General features: G+C 40.8%; 1 protein-coding gene and 1 long non-coding RNA gene across 2 annotated transcripts in view; one reads left to right on the top strand and one right to left on the bottom strand.

Annotated features, from left to right (window-relative positions):
• The window catches only part of LOC306983004, a 229,416-nt gene that overhangs the window by 144,921 nt on the left and 64,458 nt on the right, over positions 1 to 20,037 (bottom strand). The gene's annotated exons all lie outside the window — the stretch shown is intronic.
• mmp17a (matrix metallopeptidase 17a) overlaps positions 1 to 20,037 on the top strand; it is a 155,271-nt gene that overhangs the window by 72,978 nt on the left and 62,256 nt on the right. The window contains exons 2-3 of the mRNA XM_079582607.1: positions 12,994 to 13,126; positions 16,993 to 17,128. Coding sequence (XP_079438733.1) covers positions 12,994 to 13,126; positions 16,993 to 17,128 — 269 coding nt within the window. The remainder of the gene's footprint in view (positions 1 to 12,993; positions 13,127 to 16,992; positions 17,129 to 20,037) is intronic.

Here is a 20,037-nt window from a genome sequence, read left to right as displayed (position 1 = left end):
CGCAGCGCTGCTCTTTTTCGGACGCACAGGGCTCTCTCTCTCTCTCTCTCTTTCTCTTTCTCTCTCTCTGCAGCTCAGAGTTTACCAGCGCGTGGTTTTGCTTCGCTTTGCTGCGTACGGAAACTTAAACCGTTTTAAAATGACGAGATGGCTCTCACATCGGATCTAGATGAGCGCGCGGAGGAGAGAGAAAGGCGCAGTGCAGGAGTTACGAGGTTACGAGCACACGGACCGGGCGGCGCGTGGAGCGGCTTCAAAAACGTAGGCTACGACGCAAACTTCTAAATATTGTCCTGTTCACCCACTGTTTCTTGAACATTACGTTAAAACTGAGCAAATGCAAATAATAAGCTCCGATTTACATTTGTATTAGTGTGAGAAGAGCCTTGGTATTGAGGAGTTCACGCTCTGAATAAGTCGTTCTCCTCTCAGACTTTACGCACGAGTTTTAACACATTTCTTTTGCAAAAGTCGTGTTCCGTGACTCTGTTCAAATCATGTTTAGTTTAGATCCATTTATCCTGAAATCTCACATTTTCCTAGCATACATTTATGCAGCATATATATAGGCTATGTAAATGTCTTTAAAAAAAAATGCTTATAATGAGAAATGGACGATATCATCGTCCATCACGATGGTTCACTGTAAACATCGTCAACGACCAATTAAGGGGACATCGCCCAACCCTAAAGATGCTCCATACAGTACAATAAAAGTCCATACAATAATGAAAGTGCCTTGATTTTAGACGACTGCATGAAAAATAGTATGAGTGTTGCATGAATGAGTGTGAACATAAATATGAACATATTCCTTATGCGCTGCTTGGTTCAGACAGTGCCACTTATGACGCTGTATATAACATTTGTCATGAGTTTAGTGATAGATTTTGATATTCAGATCAACTGTGTCTGTATCTCTTCAGTGATTGGCTGCTTGCTGCTGACTCCACCTGTTTTACGTGAACACGCACACAAATCCAGAGAGAGACCCGGGTTAGGGCTGTCGATAATAATAATAATAATGCCTTACACTTGTAATGCGCTTTACAAGCCTGTATTACCAAGTTTCTCAAAGCGCTACACTGTCGTCAATATTCATTCACTCCATACTCGGTGGTGATAAGCTACTGTTCTAGCCTCAGCTGCCCCAGGGTAGACTGACGGAAGCGAGGCAACCAGTTTGTGCCATCGGCCCCTCCGACCACCACCAGCCACTCACTCACTCACTCACACACACACCACATTCACCCCAGGCTTCTTGGTGTTACCAAACGGTCACCCATCCAAGTACCGACCAGGCCCTTCCCTGCTCAGCTTCAAAGATCTGATGGGATTGAACATGGCAAAGGCGGTATGGCCATAATTACTGTTTCGACTTATCGTTCAATAAATGACAGATAAATGATAGACTTTTGGGCTCGATATTTATCGTCTGTACATTTAATAGCATTCCCCCCCATGCACTTTTAGAACAGAGGTCATTTTGTGTCATTTTTAACAGATAGTTGACAGTATCGTTTATCGCGATACTTTCCTGCCTCAATATATTGAACTTCAAATTTGTTACCACAATAGGCCAACCCAGGGTTAACTAAACCGACTGATAATCGCGCTTTGTATCCAGAAGCTCCATGTCTGGGTTTGTCAGCCTATTTGACTAGAGGAACTCTTCCAGGACATGCTCAACCAGTGTAACCTTCAGATCTTTCCAGCAATCGACCTTTTCTGAGAACTATATGTGAAAAGCACTCACATGTCTGCAGCAAGGCTTTGTGCCACAGCTTTCTAGCTTCGCTCGAATGTTTATTTTAGACCTTTGACTCACCAGTTTGTTCTGCCACGTTAAACATCGCTTTTTTTTTGCATCTCTTTCTATTTGTGTTTCACTCACGACTGTATCACCACTTTTTCGGATGGCTGACGACAAACGTGCCTCAGACAATCCCTCATGTTGTGTAAATTCGCGAACATACATGTTTTTTTTTGGTAATTTATTTGGAATGTGTTGTTACAAGCCAGTTCAATTTACATATTGAAGAAAACTTGGAAATTGTTACTAAGCTCCAATCAAAGTTACTTCTGCTTGCTTGCTACCGAATTGCAAGCATTTTTTTCTTAATTCCAAATGTTGTGCCCAGCTAAGCATAAACCGTCTACTAAATCATGGAGCATTTTACATCTCTAATCAACACTGGTCTACTTTCACATCTCACTGCACTTGTGGGAGTTTGACGCCAAAGTTGGAAATGTGCCTTTTTTGGCCGAACATTGTAATGTCCTCAGTTAGTGACACCTTATGCAAGCTCTCATGTGAACAGTAGAACAGGGGTCCCTGGATATCAGTGGCTGCTCCATCTGTTATATTGCCAGCCCACTGTTTGATGTCAGGGTCCGCAGTGGGCTGTCCAGGCGCTGACTCACAATTAAAGCACTGCAATGGATCTCTGGTGAAGAAGACTGGGCTCATAACTCAGCTCTACTGCCCACTACTCTTCAGAGGCTGTGGTGAAGCCATTTGCATAAAGGACATCACTGACTGTCCAACTTTTCCCTGCGCAGTTCATGTTGCCCTCTTAGTACTTTGACTTTGGGAAATACGGTCAAAACATTTTTAAGAATAGTACTTGATCATTTAATACTGTCATCGTTTGTGGAAGAAATAAATAAGAACCTCCAGATACAGCATGAATTGGCACGTGTGCAGTGCGTGAGTGGGCGGAGGACACGGCTTAGAGGTGTTTTGGCTGTAGTTCAAAGTGTTTGGGTAATTCTTATGCTGCGTCTGGCTTCAATATTTCTCACTCGGTGAAACAAATAGCTAATTATAGATATTGTATTAGATGCCAGACTACATTATTTTGATACGGTAAATGGTAAATGGACTTATGTAGGGCTTTTCTACCTTCGTCAGGCCCAAAGCGCTTTAACCTCTGGTCACCCATTCACTCTCTCATTCATGCACCAATCTACGCAGACACCGGAGGCAAGGGGGGTGAAGTGTCTTGCCCAAGGACACAACGACAGGTACACCTTCGGGTGGCGGGATTCGAATCCCCAACCTCCCGATATGTACAGTAAGCATTATTTATTCAGAAATTGATGGAAAAAAACTAAATGTATTTTTCTACCTTTTTAAGAATTTCATACTTTTGCATTTAAAGCAGTACTAAGTAACTCTTGCCCCTAGAGGCCATCAGCGCAACTGCAGGTGTCGTAGCAAGTTACGATTTTTTTTAACTTATTAATTGTCTTGGAGAGTAAATACTACGCTGACAGGAAAGGTGACGGGAGAGAGGGATATTGTACATCCAATTATACAATGGAATTTTTTTTTTTTCACTCAAACTTGGCTGTAAATACTGTTTAAAGTGACGTTAGCCCGCAGTTAGCTTTGCCCGTTAGCCTGCTAGCTTCTTCTTCGTGATTCCATTAGTGTGTATTGGTGGCTCCGGTCCGGTGGCAGTCAAGTTGCAAACATGGTTTTCTGGCCAGAGACACCAGGCCCTCCGATCATCCCCTAAACACTTGTACCACCCCCACAAGGACTACAAAAAGGATTTATTAAGGTAAACACGTTACTTAGTACTGCTTTAAGAAGCAAATAACAAAGTTACTTTCAATGCTGAGTTGGCGACAGGCAGTTGCTGATGTATCATGGATGGTAAAAACAGCATTATCACTTGGTAAGTACAAAAACCTAACTATGAAACTTTCAATGATACAATATTGAAATATGTATGTAAATCTATAAGAATTAAGTTGCAAAAGTGTAGGTTTTAGCTTTTTAACTTATTCATTTTTCAGGATTTTTGTCACCGACATCTTAGTTATAAAAGTTGGACCATTTTATACTTTTTCATACGGAGGTAATAATCTGCCCTATCAGTGCCGATCGTGCAGTCCAAGTTAGCACTTCTCCTCGACACACACTGACTCGGGCACTGTCTCAGTTACTGCTAACAGCCTTGGCTTCAGGACAACTCCTTCTGCACCCGCTTAACTTGGCGAGAGCCAGTCAGTCTCTACATTGTTTCTGAGTTTGTCTCTCTGACTGAGGGAAATTGCTGATGACTTCCTGACGGCCTTGTTGAAATGATGACGGTCCAAGAAAACTGTGGGTTATAGCCTCGCACAAATGGCTGTTTAGGCATCAGTTAAAAGTCCTGCTTTTTGCTGTTTTCTTTCTAAAATTTGGTGAATATTACAAAATGGTGTTGTGAGTCTATGTGTGTTTTTTGGCCAATGCGGTTTCTTCTTGCGCTGACTGGAAGAAGGGATGTTGTGTGAGAAAGTGATTAACGTTTTCTTTTTCCTTTTTTTAAGGTCATTTTTTAGGTTACTTTACTGTGGCTTTAGAGTTAAAGGGACTATACGGAGTTTAAAAATGTTATTATTAAGTGTTTTCCTCCCCCTACATCTTTCAACAATGTCCTAATATGTAGAATGAGCTCAGACCTGTTCACCACAACTGCCTCTAAAATCCTGCACTGTCAGTCAAAATGGTGTTAATGCGGGTCCGAAGTGCCGTCATGCACAAGCTTAATATAGAAGCTGCAGTTACACGTATGGCCTGAGGTGGCAGTAGTGAGTATAAAATGGCAAACTTGCATCCAGCCCCTTTAAGCAAAGTAGAAGCAAATATTTATTAAAAAATCATGGTCAACTTCTTTATCAAATAAATACAACATTGGAACACACTTAAACACATGACTTTAAGAGTTTATGGTATACTTTATTGTCCCCGTAGGGAAATTTGTCCTCTGCTTCAATGACGCAGGGGCAACCCGTAAGGATCTCCCGATGTGAAGGCTGATGAAATTACTAAATATTCCAGCCACACTGTGACGCCTGTGTCATAATGACCCTCATTTATCAAAGTTGAACTACAGTGAAATCAAAGCTTATGTGAGGTGTAAGAAAACATCATTGCCTGTTTTGGCCTTTATCACTCGGGCGTACGGTGTTTAGTCTGTACGCCGTACAGGTCAGGAGTAGGGATGGGACAATAAACAATATCTTAATCACGATTTTAAAAAAATGGCAATTAATCGATCGCCACATTTTTGAAGGCGAGACACTGCAGGTGAACAGGGAGCATTTTCATAATTACAGATTTTAAACTTTTGCTGTAGATTACTGACACAGATGTGAGAAAAAAATATATATTGCAAGTTTTCTGTCATTTGATGTTTTCATGTAAAAACAAGGTGTTTTATGCCAAAAAATGCTTTTTCGGTGACAAAATCTGAATAACAGATTAAGATACATTCAAATTTATGGTTTTATTTTTATTTTATTGACTTTTTCAGAGAGGATTTTGGATGTCTTGTTTAGGTTTTAAATTATCTGTTTTTTTAGTGGAAAAATCTGTAAAAAATTAATTTTCACCTTATTTTTTGACATTTGAAAATTTGAATTTGAAGTCTTTAGGTGCTACTGACATGGAGAATGTGTCGCCACAATGAGAGGAAAATGCATTTTGAGAAATAGGCCCTTGAAATTGCGTTTTCCCATATAAATCTATGGGGAAACATTGAATAATAAACAATATTTAAAGGTATATTTTTTGTTTCCAGGTGAAAGCTTGTGTGTTCAGAGACCAATCTGGCCCAAAACCTGAAAACTGAAAAAAATGACTTTTCGATCGTGGTTAGAAGATAATTGTTAAATTCACCATGTAGTGCTAATGACTTTCTCTCGATGATGGGCTAAAGATTAGCTGGTTTTCATTCTATGTTTATAATTTACAGCAATTTTGTTTTCTTTTGATGATTTTGATTTAATTTTTTTTAAATGTGCTTAATTAGGTTTCACTCAATATGACATTCGCAGTAGACAATGAAGAGGAATATTTCATTACCCAATTCCCATCATTTCTGTAAAATTCATTTCAGTGAATTTTTTAACCCATAGGCAAATATCGCGATAATATCATTAATCGCAATTATTTTCGCGAAGATAAACTCTAAATTTCATTGTCGTCTCATCCCTAGTCAGGAGGTGGTGTACACTATACACTATGCACTTTTTGACAGCATTTTGTTCAAAAGACCGCTGTAGGCTTCCCCGCGTCACACCCGCCTCGCTGAAGCGTCCTGGGACTCACCTTGGTCTGAGCGAGGCCCGGCCCGTGTCCTCGCTGGGCTGAGCGCCGTGTCTGCACAGGTTGACTTTGTGTTGTATCCTTATTTACAGCCTACAAATTCTATAATCCCCCGTATGCCTGAAAAAGAATGTATTATCAGTGTATTTGTCTTTTTGCTGTGTTTCGTGCGTGTATGCTGTAAAAGCCGTGGGTGAGGCCTTTGTTCAAGCGACGCTGGTTTTCTTTTATCACCAGCTGCTCGTGCGTACGGCAGGATTGGAGCACAGGTTCATAAATGCCACACGCCCTCTCGTGTTTAATCAAAATACACCAAAATGTACACCATTTCTGCGTGCAATGTTGATAAAGTGGAAATTTGTGTTGTCGTTAGTCTGCAATGACTGCAATCCAGGCCCTTATGAAACTTATTCCGAACATTTGGAAGAATATCACTGATCCAGCTTGTTTAGTTCTGATGCTTAGAGAGTTAGAGTAAGAAAGGAAGGAAGGATCTAATGATACCTGACACCAACCAATTAGCCTTTTCCTCTGACGTCAATCTCACACCTTTTTCTCTCAAGACAGTGTATTTTCAGTGAAGGTTCTACAGATCTCTAGCAAATGAATCAATATTGTTAAATTATGCACACGACAGTTAGTTTCAGTGGGAGAACACTTACAAACTGCCTGTAGGATGTGAAAGCCCAGGCCATACTGCCCGATCCCGTCAGATCGTAGAAGCTCAGCAGAGTAGGGCATGGTTGGTACTTGGATGGGAGACCGCTGGGGAACACCAGGAAGCCTGGGTGAATGTAGTGTGTGAGTGAGTGAGTGGTGGTCGGAGGGGCAGAAGGCGCAGATTTGCAGCCTCGCTTCTGTCAGTCTACCCCTACCCCTGTGGCTACAAATGTACCTTACCATCACTGATGGTGTGAATGAAAAATGCACAGAGTTGTAAACTTTGAGGGTCTGGCAAAGAGGTATATAAGACAAATGCATTCTTCTTATTATTATTATTATGATCGGTGTTAATTTTGTCGACTAAAATATTTAGTCTTAATTTTAGTCAAAGTGATATTTGTGTTGACTAAAATTGGACTAAAACTAAATTAAAAGTTTCTCATGAGACAAAAACTGTGACTAAAATGTCCAGATATTTTAGTCGACTAAAATAAGACTAAATAAAAATGAAAAGTAGAGACTAAAATCATCCAAACTTCTATTGACCGTCTGAAAGAGTCTCAGATCATGTAAATTCTCTGCCAAAGGATCAGCTCTGAGCTTTGTTCATGTGGAGCAGCTCCATGAAGCAGAGGAACAAGATTAAACATGACTATAATGAATATTATCAATGCAAAGTCCACTAAATTAGTCTTAAATTTAGTCGACTAAATTTACTTGCAATTTTAGTCGACTAAAACTAGACTAAAATTGAAAAGCTTTTTTTGACTAAATCTCGACTAAAATTAAATTACATTTTAGTCAAAAGACTAAGACTAAAACTAAAATAAAATATGTTGTCAAAATTTACACTGATTATGATTGTTGTCGTTGTTGTTGTTGTTGTCGTTATAATTATCAAAGAATCTATGTTTAAAACATGTAGCAGTTTCCACGGATGGTTTGTCTTGCAACTAATGACGGCTATGGTGCAGGCTCATATACCGGTTCGAGAGAAATGGCAGAAGTATGACATCACCGTGAAAAGGGCCTCTACCAGGAGAAATAATAGTAACCACACTAAATATACAACAGAAGACTGTGAGCATGGGCTGATTTGATCATAAACTGATGACCAATTTCATTATCACAGAATACCAATTAATGTGCCTGTATTGGTGACCAGTGACCATCAGGGTTACACTTTATAATAAGGGTACTTGGATTAATGCATTCATTCATCATGACTTCATGGGGACTGGGGAGAGACCTATGGGTAATAACACGTCTGTGGCAGCAACATGCCTATAACATATTGTGGTTTCCCCAGTTTCTCCTCTGCTCCTCTGTCTCACTCTGTGCCGAGCCGTCGGCTACAGCAGTGCAGACACAGACATGCAGAAGGAAGAGAGAGAGAGAAGTAGAGGAGCTCGTCCTGAGACTTACAAGAGATCAGGCTTTGAGGCAAGAGCACTAACCACTCAGCCACCGTGTATGCTTTTGTTCCTCCATGAGGCGAGGTCATTAATTACAGAGAAAAACCCAGTCGAAACATCAGCATTTCTGACAGCTACCATAGTTACCTCCATAGAATTCTTAGCTGCCCACCAACTCAGTTTCTTTACAATATAGTGATGTCACATGAACACAGCCTATTGGCCTCAGTGTTCTATGTGACAGATGTAGGAACTGTTAATCTTTTTGACGTTTGTCCAACCATATGACTTTTGTTGTACGGACTAACTTGATGAATTATTCTCTTACATGTGTGAACAAACTAGCAAGGCACTTTTGAAGATTTCATATTATTATTGTATTACATGCATTGACTACTAAAACATGCTTCTCCATTTAATTTTCGGGTGCACAAATTACAGTTTTTCAAATGGCTTTCAAAGCAGTCCTTACAGCATAAGTGAGTGAGTGAATGAAAGCGCACTAACCTCGTTCAGGGCATGGCCCGGTTGTTCCTTTCACAGCACTAACACTCTCAGTGCTCATGTCTCCTGTAGTTCCTTTTTGGAGATATCTGCAGGCATTCTGTTTTTTCAAAAGTCCAAAGACTCTTGGCCTTCAATACCGACGGTTGTAGATCAATGTTTCTTGTTTGGCTTATGGAAATGTACTTGCATTGTCGGTGGGAAATAGGAGGCTGACCATCGATTACCGCCAGTCTTTTCCGATGAACGCTGATCAAAAAGCCATTAAAATCCGACATTTTCAAGACATTATCTGAATGAATAGACGAAGGCGAGATGGAAACTCAGCACTGGGGAAGAGAGAGGGGCAGGAGAACAAAACGGATTTAGGTCTAATTGAGGGCAGTGATAATTAACATGAAATAGAAATTAATCATGCAGACCATTGGATTGCAGTGTATTCATCGGATATCTATGAATAAAAAATATGGAAGCTTAATGTTACGACTAAAGTTTATTAGAAATGTGATGAGAAAATCTAATGAGGTGATTAGCAAGAGACAAAAAATATCTGATTTTTCTTTTCTTTTCTTCAGTTTGAACCCTTTTAAAACAAAGTCCTGATGAGAAACATAAATAATAAAAAAAATAGTATCCATAATAAGGAGACATGGCTGGCGTTGTAAACTCCAGTGGGGCTGGGTCGGCCGTGTTGGTGCATCACATCTGCTTAAACACATGTACTGCTGCTTATCAGCCAAAAAAAAGAGGCATTTGACCAAATACCAATGTTACAGGCAATTGTCAAACCCAGGGCTGAGTCAGAGCATCGGACAAGTTACTGCACCGAGCTAACAAGGCAAACCATCTGCAGTCAAGCAGTTACCTAACAATGCATTCACCATGACCGCAATGACAGGAGAGGCTAAATGAGTCATTTATGTCCTGCTAAAAATGAACAGCTGTGGACAGATGTGAGCTTGCGGAATAAACAGCAAACCACTCTTCTCACCGCAGTAGCATTGAGTCTCTTTCGTCCTGACGTGTGTTTTGCCTTTTTTTCCTCTCTTAGGAAAATAAGTACAGTCGCGAGGGAAATCCTAGCCGTTCCTCTGAAGGCTCTGCAGGACATTTATTTTGCTGGAGCTCTTGATAAAGCAGATAAAAGACTATTGGACTCAAAACACCCTCTGTTTAGAGACTTTGAGCTGTTTCGAAGGTACAGGTGCGCCCCGCCCTGTCTACAAACAGGACCAGGCAGTCATTTTTACAATTAAACAAACCAAGATGATGCAAAGACAATGAAGCAGCTATTTGTGATTTTTCTTTTTTTTAATTCTGTACAGCTGGTCTGTCAGAGAGGGTTTTAAAGAACATTTTTTAACATCATTTAAAGTGAGGTTGATGGGCCGTGGATTGAGCTCAGGTCTGTTCTTTGCATTTTGTCAATGTTTCGATCTGCCCGTTGTTGTCCTTGTGTATTTTTACTCTCTGCAAATGAATTTCCCCACAGGGTCAGTACATTTCTACTACTACTACTACTATAAAACCCCACAACCTCACAGCAGCTTCCGCACGTCATCTTTTGTCACCGGCTTCAAGTCCTGTCGCAAAGTGTCGACAGAAAAGAAGAAAATCTGTTTAATCCACCGATGTTAGCCAGTTTCCCCTCATTGTTTTGAGAATTTGACCATGGGGATGAATTTGACCATGGGGAGTGTGCCTAACGTGCCTTTAAAGGGGGGGTATTATGCTTTTATCAATCACATAGCACCAGTCTATATCACACTACAATGATGACGAAACCTTCTGTTGGTCTGAAAATGCAGTAAATTAGAATAACTGCCTTGTATAAAATTGCTCTCTCAAAATGGCTGTAGTAAATGTCTTGAAATAGGCCTCTGTCTCTTTAAGAACCTCTGACCCTTTCCGACACGCCCCCTCCACCCGCTGTCTGTGGCATCAGTGGGGAGGGGGTTCTGCTGAGGAGCAGTGATTGGTTACTGGGCTGGTGATGAAAGGTCGGAGGCGTCTCCAGGAGGTGGGGGCGTTCCTAGGAGGACTCAGGCAAACCTATCCCTAAAATGGCTGCCATCAGAGTTTTTACAGATTACTCAAAAATTTGTGAATGTGCCAAGGCAACACTTAAGGCATGTTTTTAAAGAGGGAATGACATAATAACATGATGTAAAGCTTGAAAAAGTCAATTTTGCATAATACCCCCCCTTTAAAGTGTTGTGTGTGCTCTGGGATTGGCTCCATTGTGCAGGGTGGAGTAACATGAGACTGATACATACACATTGATGACACGACGCAGTTAGTTATGATATAAAATTCAAAAAGTAATAATTCTTCTCCCCCCCCCATGCTAATATCTTCATACCCAAAAATAATGTTTACTGTAAGATCCAGTATAATTGTGTGAGGCTAATTGTGCCACTTAATCAGTAAATAGTAAATGTTGCATGTAAATATCCTGCTGTGACATTTTGATTTATTGCAGTAATTAGCAGGACATATTAGTGCTGTTTACACTTTCGGAGGGCATTGAAACTGCTGCAGTGCCCATGGAAAAGCGCTGTACAGCTAATTTGTCCCTGTTCGTAAATAAAGAGGTCGCGGCTGCTGTGAATGTTCTGCTTCTTTCAGTCATTTCTTTTAAAATTTCAGACACGTCTTGATCACTATCTTTATTTTTTGGTTGTCTAGATAATGCCGTATTGATCTCCCATAGCTATTCTTCCTGTGTAACAATCGCACTGTTCCCCCCATCCCCGCTCCCCTCGCTTCGCTTCACGACAACAAGCTTACGTAGCGCACTGTTGTGACTAGAGTGTGTGTTGCTCTGTAGTGGTAAAGCTTGGGTGGATGTTTGTACCTGTCGGTGCTCTGCGATGGTGGGGTAAGTGTTGCCAGAGATTGTTAGGTAAGAAAGGCACTTCCTTGTGTGCATCTTCTACAGAGGGACCATAGAGAGCATCTCGACCAGCTGCATCCCTGTGTTATACAGCGATGCATCTTGCTTTAAGAGCCTCCAGTGCATAGTGAGAGCAGCTGAGAAGAGCATTGGTGCCACTCTCCCGTCCATACAGTGTCTGCAGTGTGCGGCCTTCAGGGAGGTGATGGCAGAGTCCCTGGGCCAGGTCCAGCAGACTGAACACCTTCATCCACCAGGCTGTCAGGAAACTATGGTCTTCATTTTTTGTTCAAACCTACAGTATATGTCATATTGGCGGGTTGCAGGTTCTAGAATGTGATGATTTCATCGGGCCCAGCGGGGGGCAGGAGCAGTGTTAATTTTGACAACATATTTTAATTTAGTTTTAGTCTTAGTCTTTTGACGAAAATGTAATTCGATTTTAGTCTAGTTTTAGTCGACTAAAATTGCAAGTAAATTTAGTCGACTAAATTTAAGACTAATTTAGTGGACTTTGCATTGATAATATTCATTATAATCATATTTAATCTTGTTCCTCTGCTTCATGGAGCTGCTCCACATGAACAAAGCTCAGAGCTGATCCTTTGGCAGTGAATTTACATGACATGAGGCTCTTTCAGACGGTCAGTAGAAGTTTGGATGATTTTAGTCTCTCCCTTTCATTTTTACTTAGTCTTATTTTAGTCGACTAAAATATCTGGACATTTTAGTCATAGTTTTAGTCTCATGAAAAACGTTTAACTTAGTTTTAGTCCAATTTTAGTCGTCAAAAATATCACTTTGACTAAAATTAAGACTAAATATTTTAGTCGACGAAATCAACACTGGGCAGGAGCCAGTTTTTCCTATTAACAGCATTACACTTTCACAAGTTATAGCTTAAAAGAAAATGTACAAATTACAAAAATGATCATTAATATCATTCACTGGGTCCATGATCTCTCTGCACAAGACCAAAAATTTCCTCAAAAACAAAATAATTTTTCGTCCATACAATAGTATAAGCCTTTAGAACACTGTGATGTCACCTGCAACCCACAATAGTGTTCTGTATAATACACTATATGGCATATGTGAATTAACAAAAACGCATATTTTGTCCTTTTGAAATCCTTTACATTTTCTTCCTCTGGAAATGCAGGCTGCACCACTCTTTATTTGGGCATAGCTGCTTCAGAGTTTCCATTTTATGAAACCAAATCGTGTTACTTAACTCGTCAGTCTGACGTTGCATAATAAATGTCAAAGAAAATGTGTCATACTGGATTATGCACCTGTTGCTAAATGTCGACATGAACAGGTGTCCTCTCCGAGCATCTTTAAAATTGAAATAACTAAAATACCGTAAATGACTTTTGCCCTCTACATCTTGTTTTCCTCTGTTCCAGGACTGGCTGAGTAAGTTTGGTTACCTCCCGCCCCCTGACCCGGTGACTGGGCAGCTTCAGACAAAGGAGGCCCTGACCAAGGCCATCAAAGCCATGCAGAAGTTTGGCGGCCTCAAAGAGACTGGCGTTTTAGGTATGTGGTCCAGAGCCGTTTTCTGATATGAAAGTAACAGTCCTGAAATGTCAAGAAAGCCACTACAGTAAACACTCTGCCTAATGACAAAGCCTGTTTGACTGGCTATTGTTTCTGTGGGGTACAGCACTGTTGATGGAGAAATATTCACTACGTGCTAACCTTTCCCTTGATTGCATTAATCTATCCAAAAGGTAATTTACTTGTGTGACCATGTTTCTATTGTTTTAGCAGAAATAATGTATTCAGAAGCATGCTGCCCGGGCAGAGGAGCTGTTTATATTTCCTAAACTATAAGAGAGAATTTACTTTACCAAATTGTTGATGGGTGGACTGTATGTAACAGTGTGACAAGATGGTGCGTCGGTCAGAATGCAGGAGGGATAGAAGAGACTGGAGTCCAGGGTCATGTTCGAACAGAGTTTATTCTGTCTAAAGTAAATGTATTTCAAAAGCAGTCTGTCACAATAGAACAATTTGCATGCTAGATCTAAACAATGAGTCACCAGAACAATCACACAATGTAAAATTGAATAAAATACATAAATGTAATTATCTGGTCTGCAGTAAAGTTCTTATATTCTAAAAGAATCATAATTAACGAAATTCTGTCCAAAACATCACAGTTTTCAGTAACAGAAAAGCACTCAGAGTGAAGGCTGCGTTATACATGGAGTAAGGTAAGAGTGCCATGTTGTGGCGAACATAAATATAGCGCCAAATTAAACTATACAAATAAGCTTTACCTGTGGCCGCTCATGTAAGGTAGCAGTGGATTATGGGGGCAAGGTCCACATTACACATACAATGCATTAACATAGAAAATGCTGTTGGCAACAGCTAAGGGCCACGGATTACAGAAGGGCGAGGAAAATGTTGACACAAAGGTAACTCCACAGGTAAAACACAATAATACTTCACTCTAGGGCTGTCAATGACCAAGGTTTTCTTGGTCAACCAAAAACATGCTCTGACCAACGATTAGTCGCCTAAAAGGGGAGTGCCATCGCTCGGACAAAACAGCAACTTTTCTGACCCAAACTCCTAGAATTGTAGTAGTGATAAATCTGTTCACGTTACGCAGAGCTCCTCGTCTTATTCAGCTCGGAAAAGGAAAAAGCCAGAAGGAAGCGGAAAAAGACACGCGGGTCCATGAGCTGCGCCTGACGGTACACTTTCACTTTAGTTTTGTTCTCCGATGTGCTTTGTGCTGAGGACAGGGACTTGCGTATCAGTTATTTCATTAGAACCGGGATATTTGAGGTTAAAATAACTATATGTCTTGCCTATAAGACAACATCTCGCCAAGACACAAAGCCCCTGATCTCAGCTGTGTATGCGCATGCAGAAGAGGCGCTCTCCCGTCCTCATTTCTCTCCTCGAAGTTTTTTTTTTTTTTTTTTTTTCACTCAAACAATTCAAACGTCACTCTGTCTGTAACACTTCGATATATCTGTTTTTATAATGAAATATTAGCCCAAGGTAAAAGATAGACCTGCCACAGGCCTCTGGTGTGTAAATTGAGAGCATCTGAAATGTAAGCAAAAGTGCATGCATTTAGTCGACCAATGAAAACCTTGATCGACCAGGACAACATCGACCAATTAGTCGACTAAACGACCGAAGTTGGCAGCCCTGCTTCACTCATCAGCTGGAGGGATCTGAAAAGGTTATAGAGTTCAGGAAAATTCACTGTTACCATGGAAACCCGCCATGTTTCTGGGTGTTAGTGTACATTTTCCATAGACTAACATTAGCTAAAAACAGTATAAAAAAAAAAAAAAAAGAAAAAAAGCCGAGGGACAACTCTATTGCTGCTAAGTAAATACATCAAACACACTGTCCAAGTGTTGTAATGTGAACAAGAACTCCAGTATTTGACCTTTTAAAATCTCCATTGGTTTATTATTGCTGCAAATACCAAGATGCTTAATGATATGACATCACGATCCTGAACTCTATTCACGTTTTTCCGCCCCGCCCACTTAAACGGAGAAAAAGGGAAAATGTCCGCCGCTAAAATCTGATGTTTAGTAGATTGATTTGCGTAAAATGTCCAATGTTCATTTGCACCAACAAGTCAACACTGCACCGTTTCTCTGTGCGGCTTAAAACGGGCTTTGTTTTCGTGTAACTGATTTCCTCTTGACTTCTCCAGTCCTATACAAACTAATAGGTGGGAATGGGTGGGCATGATTCATGGCGGTGCCCACGCGATCCTCCAGAATATGGTGAATTGGACTCACAGAAATCATGACACTTGGCTGAACAAAACAGCAGCACGCTTCTCTCGTTGCTATAGTAACCAGTTGTGCAAGCCAGAACTTTTTAACCAAACTTTTGCCAATATTTAACATGAAGTGTGATGGATGTGGTTTGTAAAAAAAAAAAATTGGAACAATCTTTACTTCCAAGGTCGAAGAATACTGCGTTTTCTTATCAAGCAATGTGTTTGCACAATATTTATCAGGTAGTGTGCACACTTTCTTTTCCAGTTTTCTATAAATTTGCCATGTTGTTGGTTTTACGACAGTAATACTTTACTTTTCAGTTATGTGTTTAGATGTGTCTTGAGCATGAGTACATTTTATTACAACCATTTGAGACCAGCCCAACTTTATTTTCTCTCTTAAATGCATCTCTGTGATATACAGTGAGCTCCATAGAGTCTTATAGCAGTGCGAGAGTGACAATAATGTGGTAGTAATCTCATAATGTGCAGGCAGTGCTGAGGTGTGAGCTGCTGTAGTTTATAGAGGCAGAGGGGGCCCTTGTTGGAGAGTGCCATGCGTGAAATGGGGTGTGATTTATTATTTAAAGGTCCTCACATATGTATGTATATCAGCACACTATATGTGTAAATCATCTCTGCTGCCTACCTCTGGTGTACGCATTCAGTGACTGCGTATGAGGCGGCCCTGAGGCGCACTGTTTGCAGCTGTCCATTACTTCCAAATGCGTATTTCCAGAAGGTGTTTAATTGGTTAAAGGCCTAAACACCGGGAATACTTGACTAGGAGTAGTGAGAGTTAGCTATTCATCTGTAGTTCAAGGTCAGACTGAAAGGACATTTTTGCTCTTAATATTTCACACTGATCATTTATGAGTAATATAATGAGAAGACCTCAGGTCAGTGGTTCTATCCTGAGGTAATAGACGAGACAAGGACTGTTGCACACACGTATTCATCCCCGCAGATTTTCAATTAGTTTACATTATAAACACTTTTGCCATCTCTGTCAGCACAAATCAATCAAACAGTGTAATATTACAAACCAAAAAAATAATAAAAACATAAGCCTGGCAATGAGTGGCGTATTAATTGTGAACTAATGGAGTTAAAGATGCTAGGTTTATGTTTTCTCCTTTCTGGTGTATATACAGGCGCTCATCACATAATCACAGCTTGTAAAAAACCCAAATTAAAAATAGATAATATAGATATATATAGATAATTAAAATTTGAATATTTTGAAAATGGACTGTAAGCCATAATCATCAAAATTATAACAAAGAAAGGCTGGACATCGGTCACTTTGCATGTTAAGAGTCTATATCATATATTAGTTTCACATTTTAAGTTGAATAACAGAAATAAATGAACTTTTTCATGATATTGTAATTATATGGCAAGCACCTTTTAGTGTTTAGAAGTTAATCCCAGAACAAACTTCTTATTTCTTATTTATATCTTACCAATGTGCAGGCTGGACTCAAACCAGCAATCTTGTGATTTCCAAACAAAATGTGCAGATTATTGCTTAGCATAGTCAGGAACATACGGCATTTTATGTATAGCAAAATTATCTAAGACCCATTTGCTTGATTTGGTCAAATATATTCAGTTCTGTGGTCTTGTTTTGCAGACCAAGCCACTCTTGGCCTGATGAAGACGCCCAGATGTTCTCTGCCAGATGTGTCTGAGGTGGAGGAGAGTGGGCGTCGCACCAAACGCAGCCCAAGCTCTCAGAACAAGTGGAACAAGAGGCACCTGTCCTGGAGGTAACAACTCATCATCTCAATCCGTACACCTCTTACCATTATTAACAAAGGGCTTCCTTTCCCCTAATTTATGGCAAACACTGTCAGCAGTGCACAGTCAATTCATGAATCAATAGGCCGATAACAACTGGTGAGCAACCAATTTCAAGATCTGTCTGGTGAATATTCCTGAGTCAGTGGTCCACATGTCCTCTGATCCATGACCTGAAGAGAACCTCAGAAATCACAGTTATTTGTTGAGCTGTTCAGCATCTCCTCCTTGCTGACTCCGGAGCAGGTGATAAGCTTTTTGGCAGAAAGAGGCTTTCTGTTGTTGCTCAGCAACAGCATCAACTATCCAGCTATTGTTTGCAGCTCTGACCAAAATGACCAATTGCACCAGCTGCTTGGCCAATAAACAAAACCTCTTTGATGTGCGAGAAATGAATGAGATCTGACAAACACAACTTGACGGTGGCTGTATATGGGCAAGCTACCAACATCTGCTGTCTACTGCGCTTAAAGCATTTCTTTACGAATGTGACATCTAGAAGTGGCGCATGGGGCACAATAACAATGTAAGATTTAGTATTGAAATACTCTGACGATGTGTCCTGCGTATGTCTAGTTCAACTGCACTGAAGGGTTAACACTGCGCCCCTGAAAAGAGCGGTCTAGCTTGGATGATCTCTTGGCGGCACGGTGCTTCACAGCTAGAAGGTCCCGGGTTCGATTTCCTGCTAGAAGTTGCCTTTCTGTGTGTGGAGTTTGCATGTTCTCCCCATGTTACTCCAGTTTTCCCTTCCAATAAAAACATGCACAATAGGCCAAAACAAAAGAGAGTGTGTGTGAGTGGTCTGAGGCGCCAATGGTGCATTATATAATAACAGTCTGGCCCATGGGGAAAATTGGCAACACAGGTAATTTTGTGGCTCGCTGTTTTATGTTATTGATGAAAAATATCTTTGGTCGTCGTAATTAAATCTTGCATTATTGTGGAATATACTGTTTACTTCCTCAGAAATATTGTGGTAATGCAGCTTTGCAACAACAGAAAAACACTGGACAGCTGGTCATGACCTCTTCAAATATTTGAAATAAGGCAAAAGTTGACATCATTGGTACATGTTCTTAATGGAGGGGGGAGGGGCTCCGCAGATCTTCTCCGCTGCTCTCACGATGCGCTGGAGTCTCCTGGGACTCTGGCTCTTCTCTGCTAGAAAGTAGAGACGCTGAATATGTTTCTTGACCAGTGACGTTGTTGGATTATATAACAAAGCAACAAACTGTTGACTGAGGAGAATCCCAGTGAGACTCGGGATGATACATGAGTGTGGGATTAGTGAGGGACAGTTTATGAGCTGACACATGGTGGACAGTGCTCATTCACGCATATCAGGAGGATTGAACAGCAGCCGCTACACCGCTGTGTTAGAAAAGATGACAGATGTAGTAAACCATATATGATGCACACAAGCAGGCTTAGATTAGCAAAAGCAGTCTAGCCATTCTCCCACCATCTGGAAGGTTTTCGGTTCAAATCTTGAGGATAGCAGGTTTAAATTTCCATGGAGAGAGAATATTTACAGTAGCTCTCTGCAGAGGAAGATAAGATAAGGGCTTTATTGATCTCACAAAGGAGATCAACAGCTCTCAAGAACAAATAATTAGGCAGGAAAATGTGAAATCACTCTTGCAAGTTTGCTCTACACTGCAGTCTTTAAGCTTTTCACAAGATTTCTGAAGTGTGGCAACATTTTTGCTCTTCTAACCAGCGGACAATGACAGTCGGCATCTCTCACACTAACCTAATATGAGAAGCGCTGGAGGGGTCCGCCGCATGGTGATGAGGCTGAGGGAGAAGTCCTGCGAATCAGATCAAGGGAAGGCTGTAGATCTTCCCATAAACACCAGGAGCCCGACCCTCGCATGCACCCCTAGTGTCTGTGCAAAAACATAAAGCCAATGAAGAAATGACCTGATACTTGTCAGAGCAATATAAACACTTGTCTTATCACTGTGTCAGCGATCCAAGGTGCAAATAAAGTAAACCAGATTAAATTGACACACAGACACGCTGTGGAGTGCACAAGGTTGTACATGTGTGGGGTGTTTGGGGAGGTCCAGGGCGCACATTGACATCTACGACTCCTCAGACTGTTGTTTTGGACAAACAGCTGACACTCCGAGAGTGAAATGTGGAGTGGTTTGTGGCCTTATCCGTGAATAGCAACCAGGCACTCCGTAAATGAGCCTCCTGAGTGATTAGGGTTAAATGGTTAACTGTTTGTTTGACTTTAAAAGCTCTGACTGATTTTTTGAAACTTCTGATTCGTTTATCCTTATATTAATCTTAGTGTGATTAAATAGTGTAGAACCAAAGTCTTTCATCAGGAATTCGTGCCTCGGTTTTGTTTTGGTGCGTTTGATTCTAATTGTCAGATACATTGAAGCCCAAAAGGTCATTATGGCAGAAGAGGCAGCACAGCTCGATAATGTCTCACTGTGGGCGACTAGACGAGTACAGGCCGGGCTGAATGGTCAGTTTTTGCTCCAAATGGCGACGCCCAGGATACAGACAACTGTTCAGCCAGTGATAGACCGGCGTCTGGTTTAAACGGGTAAGTGATTCACACTGGTTAGTGACAGGCCATTTGTTCTGATTTGGACAGTTACATGACCTTGCTGCATTGGGCTGTTCCTGTTCCACTCTATGCTCCATGTGCATTCACAAATCAAATGATTCGAATCAGAGAGTTTTAACCGGACCAAGACCCACCATTTCAGCCGGACCTGGATTTGCTTCTTTGATCTGGATCAGAATTTGATTGTGCATATACGACACTGGAACTTTTATGAAAGTAAATGTACCTGTAGTCTACTTAGTAGCATGCTACGTTAATCTGACTACTGTTTTCAGTAACGAGTAA

Source organism: Gobius niger (assembly GCF_951799975.1).
Source record: "Gobius niger genome assembly, chromosome: 2".
Classification (NCBI taxonomy): Eukaryota; Metazoa; Chordata; class Actinopteri; order Gobiiformes; family Gobiidae; genus Gobius; species Gobius niger.
This window is presented reverse-complemented; position numbering and strand designations above follow the sequence as displayed.